Source organism: Hipposideros armiger, unplaced genomic scaffold (assembly GCF_001890085.2).
Source record: "Hipposideros armiger isolate ML-2016 unplaced genomic scaffold, ASM189008v1 scaffold_804, whole genome shotgun sequence".
Lineage (NCBI taxonomy): Eukaryota > Metazoa > Chordata > Mammalia > Chiroptera > Hipposideridae > Hipposideros > Hipposideros armiger.
In genome coordinates, this window is record NW_017732154.1 from 544166 (window position 1) to 559567 (window position 15402).

General features: G+C 40.9%; 1 protein-coding gene across 1 annotated transcript; it reads left to right on the forward strand.

The window, feature by feature from the left end:
- Positions 1-4051: 4051 nt before the first annotated feature.
- On the forward strand, positions 4052-7949 carry OXSM (3-oxoacyl-ACP synthase, mitochondrial). Its single transcript, XM_019628680.1, has 3 exons — positions 4052-4131; positions 4676-5789; positions 7489-7949. The coding sequence occupies exons 2-3, from the start codon at positions 4813-4815 to the stop codon at positions 7889-7891; spliced, it is 1380 nt and encodes a 459-aa protein (XP_019484225.1). The 5' UTR covers positions 4052-4131; positions 4676-4812; the 3' UTR covers positions 7892-7949.
- Positions 7950-15402: the final 7453 nt, after the last annotated feature.

The window sequence follows — 15402 nt, forward strand, 5'->3', positions numbered from 1 at the left end:
AAAGGAAGCCCCATCTAGGCAACAGGAAGGGAGGCTGGGAAATGTAGTCCCTGGCTGGACAGGCACCAACCACCCCTCTATAAATGATGGAAGGGGGTTATAGCTGTTTCTATCACAAATTATATTCCCCTTGAGTTTCTTTTTTCCATTAGCACATTTATTTATCCTTATAATAATTGTATAAGGTTGTTATGTGCTATATAGTATTTATGGTTTTTTTTTTTAAACAATGGAACACTTTTTTTACAAATAAAATCTTAGGAGGAAACCTAAGTATATACAAAACACCAAAGTGGTGGTGCTCTAGAAGTGAAGTAGGGTGTGTGTGTGTGTGTGTGTGTGTGTGTGTGTGTGTGTGTGTGTGTGTGTGTGTGTGTGTGTGTGTGTGTGTGTGTGTAAGAGGAACAGAATGCTATCTGCTCAGCCTTCCACTTGACAGAGATAATGGCCTTCCAGTACCTTTATGGGGAACATGTAACCACAGTCTGAAAACCAATGCCATAGAGTTACCACTGTGATAATAACATACAGTCCATAAAATCATAGAAATGATTATTTCAAGGGTAATATAGTATGCTATTTTAAATTACCTGGAGTTTAAATCCTTCCAAATTACTGCTTACCAATACTTCTGTTACAGTTCTTGAGTAACTACTATCTCTGGGATACCACCATTTATAAAGCTATCAAGGGAATTTATTATAATAAGGGATTTTGACTTATTCTTTTTCCCGTCTGCTTCTTCCACTTAAGTCGAGTTGAAAATACTTTGATTTTCAGTTTCCTTTACAACTAAAAATATTAAGCTACTCTTAATCTCTTTATACCCACCATTGCTTCAAACAACTAAAGGATGTTCTCGTATTAAATCAGCTTTGAACTTAAATTCTTTTACTTGATTTTTTTGCTCCAAATGATTTTTTCAGGATTCAAGCTTTATCAAGCACATCAATTGATAAATTCTAAAGAATTTATCAATTTCTTTAGAATTGACACATGATGGCACTATTCTTAAATAGAGCAGAAAAAAGAATTAACCCATTAGAATTTCCCCAGGATCAGTTTTGTCACAAAAAAGAAAATGCTGTCCTCAATAAAGACCATCAGTAAGGAGAGAGGTTGAAGCCTTTCAGGAATGGGTGTGGTGATGCATTATAGCGTGATTGCATTAGGTGATTAACTGACAACTATTTATTGAGCACCTGTTGTATGCAAAGCAGAGATAATTGACATCACTTTTAATTTAGTAGAAAAGATACAACTAATGATAATACCTTATATAGTTTCATTAACTAAAGATAGCCCTGTAGTTAATGAAACAAAAAGTTATTTAGTAAGAAATGCACCAAGTGATGCATGTCTACAACAGAATGTGAGGGTATGTGTTTATTCATTCATTTCATCATTCATTCATTCACCTAATTATTCACATAAATGCCTCACCAGGATTTATGAAGTGGCTACTGAATGCGAAGCACTGTATAGGCACTATGAGGCAGTGAGGGAGTTGAGCACAGGCCCTGCTTCATGGAAGTCATGAGTTTACAGCAGTGTTTAGATCCGCAGCAGTAGCAGCAGCAACAGAAAACTTGTCAGGAAGACAGATTCTCAAGCCCCATCTTTAAAGGTGAGGCCCAGCAATCTATGTAGCAGCAAACCCTTCAGGTAGTTTTGATGCACAGTCAAGTTTGAGAGCTGGTTTAGAGGAAGGAAAATTTCACTGTGGGCTGCACTTTCATGGAAGAGGAAGAACTTGAATAGTATCCTTAAATTTGGAGGTTAAAGAAGTGAGAACTTCCTAGATTGAGACCACCCCCCCTCACCTTTCTTCAGGGACAACATCCTAGCAATGTTGCCTCCTCATCTTCATCTCTCTTCCTTGCCATTAACTTAGTTCAAGGCCTCATCATCTTTTGTTCAGCCTTAATTCTCTTCCCATATCTACTTCCATATCCCTCGAATTCACCTTGCACACTACTGCAACAGTGATATTTTAAGGCACACATCTGGTCATGTTATTCTTTTGGTTAAAAAGTTTCCTACAGCTACCTTTTGCCACCCATACTCTAAAGTCAAATGGTGTTAGGAACCAAGCAAGTAAGTTCAGTGTATGAAGTGGCTTTCTTTCTGACAGAAGGAATAGCAGAGACTCTGGTGAGGGGGACGAGTTTACCATATCTTTCCCAGAGGAATTTAGATTCAGTAGAAGAATGCTGCCATCCAAATTAGACCAGGACTGCCAGCCTATCATCTCTGATCTACAGGATCCAATCCAGAATCTTCGGCATGACGCCCAAGACTTTTTGTGATTGGTCCCTGTTTACTCTCCTGCTTTTACTGTTGCTTCATCCCACATCTCAAATCTTTTTTTTTTCTTTTAATTATTTTTTATTATGAAATACATTTTTAGAATTAGTTTCAGCTGTACACTACACCTCAAATCTTAACACTGGCCATACTGAACTACTAGCAGTTTGTGGAAGATACCATGTCTCCAGGCCTTTCTTTGTCCTAGTCCACCTGTCAGGATGCCCTCCCACCCAATTAACTAGACAAACATTTACTCATTTTCAAGATGCAGCTCAAGGATCACTTTTTTGAAGCCTATCCTGACTTTGGAAGGTAGCACTGACCTACTTGTTTCCTTTGTATTATAATAATTATATTCTTCTATGATACCACCTATTTCAGTAGTTTGCACGTTTCCATGGCTGTCTCTATTAGGCTATGAACTTCTTGAAAGCAAGAACCACGTCCTATTCATTTTTGTATGCCAGCTTCTAGCACAAAATAGGAGGAAAATGTTGAAGAAAAGAAAGCACAAGCAAAGATACAGAGATGAAAAAGGAAAAGCTAAGTCAACTCAGGGATAGTGAGATCAGTTTTGCTGGGTGGGTCTATTTAATAAAAAACGGGAGCTATATCTGGAAAGATGGTTTGGAATCAAAATACAAAAAATTTAAAAACCTTCAAAGTCTGAACAGGAGGCTATGGATTCAAGGTCACAGTGGGCTTCACTGAACTATTTTAGACAAATTATATTTACAAACTCATTTAAATCCAGTACTAACCAGGAAAAGCTAAGCTTGGCCCAAATTCTTCTCTAGAGCTGGAAAAGAACACACAGCACTCTATTTAGAAGCAATCCCTTCAAGGGACACTGCCCAGAAAGAAACAAAATGGCTGGGAGGTTCAGATGCATATTATATAAGAATCTGAAGGAAAAAGGATACAAAGCTCACACCTGGGATGGCATGTGAGCAATAGATGGTCATCTAAATACCACCTTGCTGATTTCCTGCTTTTTAAAAAAAATTGTTTCATTCTGTAATTTTCCTTCGTAGATTCACAGCCACCTCTGGGCAAATAAAATTGAAATTTTCAGACACTTAGAAATATTACAACATTATTTACTGTAGAAAATACAGTAGTAAATAAAGCTAAGCAAAAATAAGGGGGAGGGGTAACATCACAATTATTGTACATCCTTGCAGACTTAAAAAAAAAAACCTCTTAAAAAAGTGGATATTTTTGTATCCTGTATCGCCAAATAATAGTTTCAACATCTTTCCACATTAATAAATACTCATTTATAAAGTTATTAATATTTTAAATGGTTGCTTAGCATTTACAAGTACCCACAAAATACACAACCAATTTCTTGGTGTGGAGCATTTTGGCGAGTTCCACTTTACTATTACAAATAACTTTGGGAGGTACAGTAAAAACTCTGAGGCTACAGTACTCTCATTGATTCTTTCCTAGGATTCTAGTAGAATATGATGGTGTTCCTTCCTCCACAACAGGGATATAATGTGGGTATTATCACTACAAAAAAATTCCCATTTTGATCGGCAAAAATGCTATCTCATCGCGTTATTTATTCCTGGTTATCTGAGACTCACTGAGGTTGCGAGAGGAGATTCTGCAAAAATTCCCCGGATTCCCTCCGCCTCCCGCCAAGGTAATGCGAAAGAAAGACAACCGGCTGAAGCAGGCTCCGACGTAACGCGTGCATCTGCGTGCGCATGTACGGACGTGCGTGTACGTGTGCGCGTGCGCGTGCGCGTGCGCAAGCGAGCGTCGTCGCCGAAGACGGTCGCTGTGTGAGTGGCTAGAGGCCTGTTGAAGGTATCGGCTGCTACGTACTCTTGTTCTTCCACTTCTCCACCGCCAATTCGGGTTCGGGATTAGATAGGGAGAGGAGAGTCTGATAACCAAGGCCTGGTTTCTTTTCTTCTCGCCGTGCTTTCTCCGGGTGTGCGTGGTGGTGATTGAGAGGCCGTGCGGGGATTGGCCACACCCCTTACTCCCCGCCCCTGACCTTCGCGATCTCTGAAACCCAGATTATCTCCACGTTTTGAATATCAATCAAGTCCCTCAAAGAATAGGCCCTGAAATGTGTTTTGTGCCAATGCCACCAGAAATACTATTTAGAATAAAGCCTTGGTAATCCTGAAAAAGGATGCTCCCCGCAGCCCATATAAGGCTCGGAGTGCCTTTATTTTTTTTTTCATTTTATAATTGTGTGGGGGTGAATTGAATGAATCGTTATTTCACCTCTTTGTCTTGGAATGTCCGAGGGTATTTACAAAAGGGAGTTAAGCCCAAACAGGTGGTCTGATAAGTATAAATTAAAATGATGTAACATTATTTTCCCTGTGCTCGTTAACAGCTCACAGGAAGCACCTGAAAGACTACCTCGGGAATATTGTTTCTTAGGCCTTTAAGCTATTTAAACAACAGTGAGTATCTCTTGGGCCTGTTGTGGTCTGTTACAGGAGCGTGTTTCTGATCATCAGAATCTCAACCATGTTTTCAAACTGCTTGCCAAATATCCTAAAAATCACAAACCCTTGTCTATATTCAAGATTATGCCAGCGATTAATAAGAAGTAAAAGACGTTTTGGAACTGTGCCAACATCCAGATTACATAGGCGGGTTGTCATCACGGGCATTGGCTTAGTGACCCCTCTTGGTGTCGGGACACAACTGGTATGGGATCGTCTGATCCGAGGAGAGAGTGGGATCATTTCACTGGTTGGTGACGAGTATAAGAGTATCCCTTGCAGTGTTGCTGCTTATGTGCCAAGAGGTTGTGAAGAAGGTCAGTTCAATGAACAAAACTTTGTGTCCAAATCAGATATCAAGTCCATGTCTTCTCCTACCATCATGGCCATTGGGGCTGCAGAGTTAGCCATGAAAGATGCTGGCTGGCATCCTCAGTCAGAAGCTGATCAAGTGGCTACAGGCGTTGCAATTGGCATGGGAATGGTTCCTCTTGAAGTTGTTTCTGAAACTGCTCTGATGTTTCAGACAAAAGGTTACAATAAAGTCAGCCCTTTCTTTGTCCCTAAGATTCTAGTCAATATGGCAGCAGGCCAGGTCAGCATTCGATATAAACTCAGAGGCCCCAATCATGCAGTATCTACAGCCTGCACAACAGGAGCTCATGCTGTGGGAGACTCTTTTAGATTTATAGCCCATGGTGATGCTGATGTGATGGTGGCTGGAGGTACAGATTCTTGCATTAGCCCTTTATCTCTTGCTGGGTTTTCCAGAGCCCGTGCTCTGAGCACAAATTCTGATCCTAAGTTGGCATGTCGACCATTTCATCCCAAAAGAGATGGTTTTGTAATGGGAGAAGGTGCAGCTGTGCTGGTGCTGGAAGAACATAAACATGCCGTTCAAAGAGGGGCCCGGATCTATGCAGAAGTTTTGGGCTATGGACTCTCAGGCGATGCTGGTCACATAACTGCCCCCGATCCTGAAGGAGAAGGTGCCTTAAGGTAAAAACTGTGTTTCGTTCAAAATATTTCTTCAAATAAGATATTTTATTGGAGTTTCAAATTAGGATAGATTGTAGTATCTGGCCATGGTGTATGGTATCTATTGTTTTCCACTTTAGACTAAACAGTGTTTTTGATTTATTTGCTTTAACCTGTTTGAAATATTTGGAAGCATTTGAACATCCTTGCAAAAATTGGATTTTAGTTAAGGCCAAGAAAGTTGTGAAGAAGGCCACGTGTTTCTTTGCTAACTTTTCATACCTCCAGTTGTACTTAACGACTGTAGAGTGCTTGCTCCCACCGTCCTCTTTACCCTTCAGCACCCTTGGACAGTAGAGTCAGTCCTTTCTTCTAGATGTGTCTGGTCTCTGCTCCATTTCAACAGCGTTCTGTTATTAAATCAGTACTTCTCCACCTATGATCACCCAGAGAGCTTATTAAAATGCAAAGTCTGACTCTGTAGGTCTAGGGTAGTTCTTGAGAGTATGCATTTCTGACATGCTCCCAGGTGATGCTAACGCTGCTGGTCTGAGGACCACATTTTGAAAAGCCGGGTGCTGTTGTCGAAGAGATGGTGAGTTCGGTTTAAAAAAAAAAGCCCTGTCAATGTGTGAGCTAATAGGTTAGCCTGCTTAGGTCATATTATGTTGTAACCAGTTGAATTAGTGAGGGGTTGGCAAACCCTTTCTGTAAAGGGACAAATAGTAAATATTTTTGGCTTTGTGTGCTATAGGGTCTCTGTCACAACTACTCAACTCTTCCTTCTAGTGCGAAAGCAGCCATAGACAATACATAAATGAATGGGCATGTTTCAGTGAAACTATTTACAAAAACAGGCATCTGGCCAGGGCCATAGTTTGCTAAGCCCTGAATTATACTTTTGAGTTTTAGTAAGCAGAAATTTCTAGTAGTGTTAGAAATGTAAAGTGGCCAGTTAAATGAAGAACTAGTTATGTTTAGATGAAACCTTTCAGCACATTTCAAAATTCTATTCTGAGCTGCCTCTTAAGGAAATATATGCAACTCAGAGATCAGGAACTTAAAAAAGGTGTTGACATCCATGAGATTTTCCAAGATTCTTCTGAAAAAATGTTTTATTTTTGGATGTGTTTGTTTCTTAGCCAGCTTTGTACTTCATTTATTAGAATTCTTACAGCCTAAATAGGATTTTACAAGGTTATTTAAAGCATTGAAGTAATGGTTCAGACATTTTTAGATTATTGGGAAATATGTCAACTTTTACATTTAAATGAGAGGAAAAATTAAAACATAGTTATAAAGTTTTTCTCCATATTTTAAATCACACACAGATACACACACACAAACACATGCACACAGATAAAAAATTCCTAGGAGAAAATTTATTTTAGGCTTGAATCAATGTATTATTTTCCCTCCAAAGGAAGAAGTCATTTCACATAAATAGAAATATATTTTGTTAGAAATTATAAAATCCATAGGATTGTATGTTTATCTCTTGGTGATGAATCAGTCTAAGGTATTGGGAGTGACTCATTATTATCATGCAGATGGCATTCTATAATAGCTCACATGGTAATCCAAGATGGGTTTTCGTTATTAGAGCAAAGGATTATTTTCATCCAGTGTACTTGGATATTTCTTTCACATGAGCCATACAAATAATGAATCTTATTTTAAAATTAAACTTAGTTGTGATATGTTTCTTTTATTTCATTAGATCTATGACGGCTGCTGTAAAGGATGCAAATGTACAGCCGGAAGAGATATCCTATGTCAATGCACATGCTACTTCCACACCATTGGGAGATGCTGCTGAAAACAAAGCTATCAAATATCTTTTCAAAGACCATGCATATGCACTTGCCATTTCCTCAACTAAGGGAGCCACAGGACATCTGCTGGGAGCTGCTGGGGCAGTTGAAGCAGCGTTTACCGCTCTGGCTTGTTATCATCGAAAACTACCACCTACTTTAAACCTGGATTGTACAGAACCAGAATTTGATCTCAATTATGTTCCACTAAAGGCACAGGAATGGAAAACTGAGAAAAGATGTATTGGACTCACCAATTCCTTTGGTTTTGGTGGTACTAATGCAACACTTTGTATTGCTGGCATGTAGAACAAATCATTTGTAATTAAACATTGATTTTTTAATGTTATAAACAAACTATATTAAGTGGAGAAACACAATATAAATGCATATATTTATATGTTTGTACCCAGCTATTCTTTATCTATGTCAGGGTTTCTCAACCTTGGTACTACAGATATTTGGGACAGGATAATTATTTACTGGGGAAAGGGGAGCTGTCCTTTACATTGTAGGATGCTTCACAGCACCCTCCTCGTTACCCACTAGATTCCAATAGCACCCCCTTCCCCAGCTGTAACAACCCAGATCAGTGCCTAGATTGCCATTGAAATATAGTGACTTGCGGTTAATTCAGTAACAGCATGTCTGTGTGGTCTAAACAACATCCAAGGCAACTGCCAATGAAGTCGGGCCATTCACCTGAGCTCCCAACTGGTGCGTGACTGGCAAATTGATTATATTGACCCTCTCCATCTGAGGGTTCTAAATATGACTTAGTTTGTGTGGATGCTACATCTGTCCCAACTCAACCAGGCTGCCACAATTAGGGGATTAGAGAAGCTGAGTACCATGTACAGACACCCTCGTCAAATAGACAGTAATTGGGGTCACATTTTAAAGGTTGTAATTTACAAGACTGAGCAAAAGAGCATGACATTGGAGGTTTCATCTTCTCTATAACCCACAAGCAGCAAATTAAATTACCAACAGGTAAAACCACCTTGGACGAGTGGACTCAATTACTATCTGAGCTTTAATACATGTGAATGGTCATCCAGTAAGGCCTGTTGCCCCATATTGCCAGACCAAACCTAACACTGTAAAGACTTGAAAGTCACAGGAGACAGCCATTGCCCCAAATCTTACCATGGGTCAATGTGATATGCTATTGAGAACAAGCTCCTTCATGCCTGGGAAAGGTGGTATTGGAATTTGCAATGGCATGTCCTACCAGGATGGGTGAGTAAATTTGTTCCCCTGGGCGAGGGGAAACTACTCAATCTCCACTGGGATCCATTGTCCTGCCGTAAGCTGGACCTGTTGAAATGTACTCTACCTGGAATGGAACATGCACCACTGAAAGAGGGGAGAAGGTGGGGGTCTTGGTCTGGCATATCCTGTGTCCAGCCCATCTTTTCACAATGTTCATGCCAACATGTATGTACAATCAGGTCAAGTTCCTAAAGCTGCCGACCTCCCTTTCCTCAAGGCCAGATGGGCACGTTCTGTTTTCTACTGGTACAATCATTTGACCACTGTCTTTGTTCCTCCATTGGCCTGGAAGACAGAGCATCCATAGAAGCCCTCACTGTATTCGCCCAGTAAGCCTTAAAGAATAGCCAACAAAGCCTGTCCTTACTGAACATTGAAATGTGTCTAATGGGAAAAGTCCTTCAAAATGGCCTTGGACGTTATTACTGTCTTACAGGGAGGCACCTGTACATTATCCAAACTGCATGTTCATAGCCGATGAGTCTGATAACGTGTCATCTTTATTAAATCACACGAGGACACAAGTGAATGCCCTAAGTGATCTGACCCACAGCCTAGGGGACTTAATAAATCAGTGATTTGGTTCATGGGGATCTTGGTGGAAAAAAATTGTTACTTATTTTGGGAATCATCTTAATCTGTGTTTGCAAGTGCCTGTATTATTCCTGTGGTATCCGCCTCTAGTGCACCCAGATAGCTGTCAAACGCGCCATCTTCATGATAATGAAACCCCTTGCTGACTGCTCAGCACACTGCAAAAGAGCCCAACTGGAGGGATGGAGTGTTGGAGGGAGTTTTCCAGAGAATGTGTCCGCTGATTGACCCCAGAGCCCCATCTGGGCAACGGGAGGTTCCTCACCCCCTCCATGTCCTTGGAATGTATGCTTTGCCCACTTTCTCACAGTGGGAGCCATTTTCAAGGATGCAGCCTTGAGAGAGTAAGGTACAGTGGAGACCATTTGGACAGTATATGTGGCTGAACCCCGTGAAGGCTTCTGGCGGGCAGTGTGGAGATCTGCCCTTCCAGTGGCCTTTGGAGGCAAGCCTCATGAGTAAGTTTCCTGACCTATTAAACCTGCTACCTACCAATCTGGAGTGGTTTGCCTCTTTCTTGGGTCTCTCCTTGCCTTCTGTATAGGGGCCAGGTTCATATTTCTCCCAGGAGGCTCCTGAGTTTGCGCGCCAACACCAAGGTGCTCTGTTGCAAGGGATTCCGTGACTGTAGATCAGGTATTCCATAAACCTGCAGAGAGTGGTGCTCATGGCTGAGGCTCTGTGGGCAGGAAAGGCAAACCCACACCTGAAATAGGTATCTGTACCTATGGTGATACACCACAATTACTTTTTGAGCTAGGTTGGATGTTCAGAGGCAGCAGTAGCCAGATGGGAGGCAGCAGTAGCTGGATCTATCTTGGTAAGTGGGAGTCAAATCATCGGGCCTATAGGTAGCTTCCATTTCTGCCATTGTGACACTTCATTTATGCGCCTTTCACGCAAGATCTTGGGTGGCCAATGGCAAAGATTGGCTAGTGTCAGTTGGCAGACTCATTTGTCTATTTGGTGGTTCAGTCCCTCTATAGTGGTGGAGGTTTTCTGGTAGGCATAAATGTTTAATATGAAAGGCAACTCTTCATGAAGTGTCTATATGTCCATCTGTATGCCTTTACTCCAGATATTCTCATCTCTGATCTTCCAGTCCTTTTCAGGCCCCTGACTAAAGGCCAGCCCTTTGACCACTGTCCATAAATCTTTATATAGTCTTACTTGGGCTACCTCTTCAGTACAAAGTGGATGACCAGATGTATTGTTTGTAGCTCTGCCCATTGGAAAGACTTTCCCTCCCAATGTCTTTGAAGTCTACTCCTTATTAAAAGGTAAGTTGAGGCATATTAAGAATTTTAAGAGTTTATTTGAGCATTTATTGTTTTGAATCAGCCAGCCCCAAGCCAGAGTGATTAGGAGCATTCCACTGACAGGAATTTGGGGAAAGATTTTTGTAGAGAAAATATGGAAGCAAAGCAAGACAATTATTGATTGGCTATAGTTTGTGATTGGTTGTCCTTATGTTTTGATTTAATAATCTTGAAACATTTACAGGCTGAGATTTTGGCTTGCTTACATATGCACCATGGCATTAGAGGCACCTCAGTCTAACGGCCTCTTTGTTTAATTAATTTAACACCCTGAATGTGGCTTTAACGCACCTGCTATTCATTTCATCTTGAACTATTGCAAGAAATATTTAGGAGACAGAATCAACAGGGTCTGGTAAATAAGTTCCTCGATCTTTCTCCCCAAATTCTTTCTTCTCCCTTAATCTTCTATATTCTCTATCCCCTCCTAGAATATAAATTTCACAAAAGTAGGGATTTTTGCTGCTTCTTTCGCTGCTGTAGTACCTTGTGCCTTGAACAGTACCTGGCAAAAAGTAGGTCCTTAATAAACATTGTTGAATGAACAAATGAATGACTCTCAGAAAATTGTTCCACCAACTAACTGGTCTCTTGGACCACAAGACAAGTGAGAATCATCCTTAATTTCTCCCCTTTTCTCTTTCCCACATCCAATCCTTTAGAAATTGCAGCTGATTATATTTCCAAAATATACCCTGAATACTTGCTGATTTTCACCTCTACTGCTATTGTTATCTCTCCCCTGAACTACCCCAAGAGCTAACCTTTTGTCTTCCTGCTTCCAATCTCCAATATTTCCCAAACACCGTTCGTTCTTGTCCTAGCTGCCAAATTGATATTTTTATGATAAAAATCAGATCATGTCATTTCCCTGCTGAAAAGCTTCCAGTGGCTTTTCGTTTGACATAGTATGAAATTCAAATTCCTTATCAAGGCCTGTGAACCTCTGCATGATCTTACCCTGACGCCCCTCTCCAATCTCACCTGAGACGGCTGGCATGTAAGCCACCCTAGTGTTCTTCCTCTTCCATATATACACCAAGCTCACTTCTGCCTTCTGCCAAGCTCATCTTTGCTCACCTCTTGTCCTATTTTTTTTATTTATGTGCAAATTGGCTTCCTCTTATTGTTCAGATTTCAGCACAAATGCGTCCTCTTGGGAGAGGCCTTCCCTCGCCACTCAATCTAAAGCAGCCCCCTCTCTTCCTCCTAATCCTTCTCCAGCCCAGAGCCCTGTTTTGCTCCTTCATATCTTGTATCACTACCAGACATTATCTCCTTTAAAAGATATCTTTCTCTGGGCTTTCTTTTTTTTTTATCTCTGTGTTAGAATACAAGTGTCATGGGAAGAGAAATCTTATCAATCTTGGGAACAAAAATTGTACTTCCAGAACCCAGCAAAGTGTGTGGCACACACAGGTGTGTACACACACGAACACATACATCAACACAAACAGAAAAATGTTAACCCCAACAGGGACTGGAAATACCTCTCTTTCAGGAGGACGACAAGGAAGAGCCTGCCATCCACGGTCCTAGAAAACCAGGCAAGTTGTTATTACCGTCAAGAGTAAGACAGGGGATAGAACTCATAGCTGTGATTAGTGGAGGCTGTAATGCTTTTTGTCTGTCTAGTTACTTGAGACTCAGCTTTGATCTTTGGGAGCAAGGACGAAAAGTCATGGTTGTCTTGGTAGTTTCTTTAGAAGTACTTGCAAGCAATATGTCTTGAATTATAAGAGAATAAATATGTTGTCTTGAACAATAATGCTTTTCACTCAGGATTCAGCCAATGTTTTTCTTCGTTCATAAGGGCTGGATAGTCAATATTTTTGGCTTTCTGGGCCATAAGTTCTCAGCTGAAGCTTCTTAACTCTGCCCTTGTAGTGCAAAGGCAGCCATGGGCCCTATGGAAGCCAATGGGCAGGGCAGGATCTGGCCACAGGAGGGGAGGGGCAGATTTGGCCAATGGGCTGCCGTTTGACAACTGATCTCACTCTTTAAGGAGGCACATCCTCTGAAATGTTTACCCGGCTAATTTTCTGTGTCAGTGGAATATGCAGAAATTTCGCAGTATAAGATTGGAAAAACTGGATTTAGTACTGGAATAATAATGATAATTATAATAACAATAGTTAATGTTTATATAGTACTTATATACTGGGCATGGTTTCGAGTACCTTTCTTAATTTCTTTTCATTCAACTATAACAACTATATTTTAAGTAATGCTGTTGTCTCATTTTATGGAGAAGGAATTTGAAGTTTAGTGAAGTTAAAAAGCTGGCCCAGAGTTACACAATCAAACAGTGGCAGAACGGGGAGCCGAACAGTGTCTCCTGACTCTAAACCTCATGAACATACCACCTGCCCAAAGAACCAGGATTGAGGCGTCCTAAGGGATATCCCATAGGGAGGGGTGGCACTATATCTTTTCTGAGTCAGGAGAAGGAATGAGGCAAAGTTTGTTGAACGTCTCCTTTTGTTTGAAAAAGAACAAAGGTGTGAGTTGTTTTGTTTATGCAGGTGCTGACGCATTATATTAGGATGTATAAAGTCTGATAACCAACCCCCAACTTGAACATCAAAATGATCCTTCTCTAAGTATAAATATCCTATTCTTTCCAGGTTTCATCATAGCATCTTAAAGAAAGGACGTATTTATAGGCAAAAACACTGATGGTGTATTTTTCATATACCATCAGGCAGCATGTGATACATGCTCATTTAAAAAAATTAAAGCAGAGCAGAGGAATATAAGTCAGCTTATTCTCCACACCCTTCACTATTGGCTAATAACATTTTATAACCTCAAAGTAACTGAAATGTGTGTTGCCAGTTTGGTCTGGCCTAACTTTAGTAAGCAGCACGTGAGAATCTCCTTTATCCTTTCACTGCTTAATTTCACCCTTGCCAAGCTCTATTAAAGATGTCCTGGTGGTGAGTAACCCACCTGAAGACCTTGCTTTCCAGAGTGATATGGTGAGATGAGCGGGAGACGTGGACTCAATAGACCTAGATTTAAGCCACGGTCACTGGGCATTAGTTTCCTCATCTGTAAAGGGAGCCAGTAACATTACTTGAATAACAGTGGTTTTGAACCTCAAATAAGGTTGACCAGTACACTAAGTGTAATCTTCTGTACAGAGTGATTATTATGTTAAAAGATGAGTATGGGGGCTGGCCGAGTGGTGTGATGGTTAAGAACTGGCATGGGATGCCAGAGGGCTCCAGTTCGGATCCCACATATGAGGGCCAGTGACACTGCCCTCTACAGCTAAGATGCTGAACAACAGCTCAACCTGGAGCTAGGCTGTGGTGAGTTGCCAGCGACAGCGTAGGCTGCAACCCCTGTGGCAGTGGGTTGCCATGGGCTACCGTATGTAGCCAGCAGCCAGCGTGAGCGGCCAGCAGCCGCAGTGAGCAGCTGTCCAGAAGCCTGCGACTGATCTGCCTCGCCCGGGAAGAGCGCAATGATGGTGCCAAATTGGGCCGGTGAAGCAACGTCCTCCACAACTAGACTGAAGAGCAAAACGACAGCAACTTATCTGTTCCCCTTCCCCCAGTTCCCCACCACTGTTCCTATCCCCCAATTCCCCAATAAAAATCTTTAAAAAAAAAAAAGATGAGTATGGTCTTTTTCATATTAATGAATTCCCCAGGAGCTTTGTTACTAAGTCCAAAAAACTTGATTGGCTTAGGATTTTATTATTATTTTGATTTCTCTGTATAGATGATGATGATGATGATGATGATGATGATGATTGTGTCATCCATGTAACCTATTATTAAATGGAGGAAAGCTTTGTCAAGGTAAAAAGCATCATAACCAGACTTTAGGAATTTCCCCTAAAATAAGTGGTGTGAAGCATAGAAACGTTAACAAAGAAGCTTATGAAATTCCTTCTGAAGAGATGAAAGTCAGAAAGCTGCCTCTCTTGGCTGGCTCCCATCCATGCCTTCCTAGCAGTGGCGGGGGTGGGGAGGATTAGATGACCTTCTCAAGGCTCCTTGTAGCCTGTGGTTTTGTTTTTTGATGTCTATTTAAAGATTATGTTAATACTGCTGATGTGAAATCCTTTGTACACAGTGATGGTTGAAAATACTGACTCCTGACCTGAATCTATGCTCGCCTGGTTAAAATTGTATTCTTGAGATTAATAGGCTTCAAATGCTCATGTTTTATACAAGCCATTGGGTCTTTTTTTCTCAAGAGTGTTTTTTGTTTGTTTGTTTGTTTGTTTTTCCTAGTTGTATTTTGGACTAAAGAGAGAGAGAGAGGAGGTTGATAAAAAATGCATTCAGATACAGAAGGATTTAGATTATTTTAATAACAAAGATTAGCTATCATATTGCAGTTCAGAAAAATGAATGAATAATAATGTAGAATGCAAAGATCCAGGAGGTAATCCCCCAGACAAGACATTACTGGAGCAGCATATTAACTAGAAAAGAGTCATTGTTAGCAGAGAACAGATGGAGAATTCTCCAAATCCATAAACATCTTTTATCTAATGAGTAACTTGTATAGTATTTTATAATAGGCTCTGGTGCCCCCCTGCCTGGGTTCAAATACTGGTTCTGACCGCCTATGAATTCTGTGATGTTGGCAATTTATTTATCCACTTCGTAC

What these genes read in the sequence shown, in the direction of transcription:
- OXSM (XM_019628680.1), top strand. Translation starts at nt 4,813, where the DNA reads ATGTTTTCAAACTGCTTGCCAAATATCCTAAAAATCACAAACCCTTGT. An exon ending in GAAGGAGAAGGTGCCTTAAG is followed by an intron (nt 5,790 to 7,488) that starts GTAAAAACTGTG and finishes TTATTTCATTAG; the next exon opens with ATCTATGACGGCTGCTGTAA.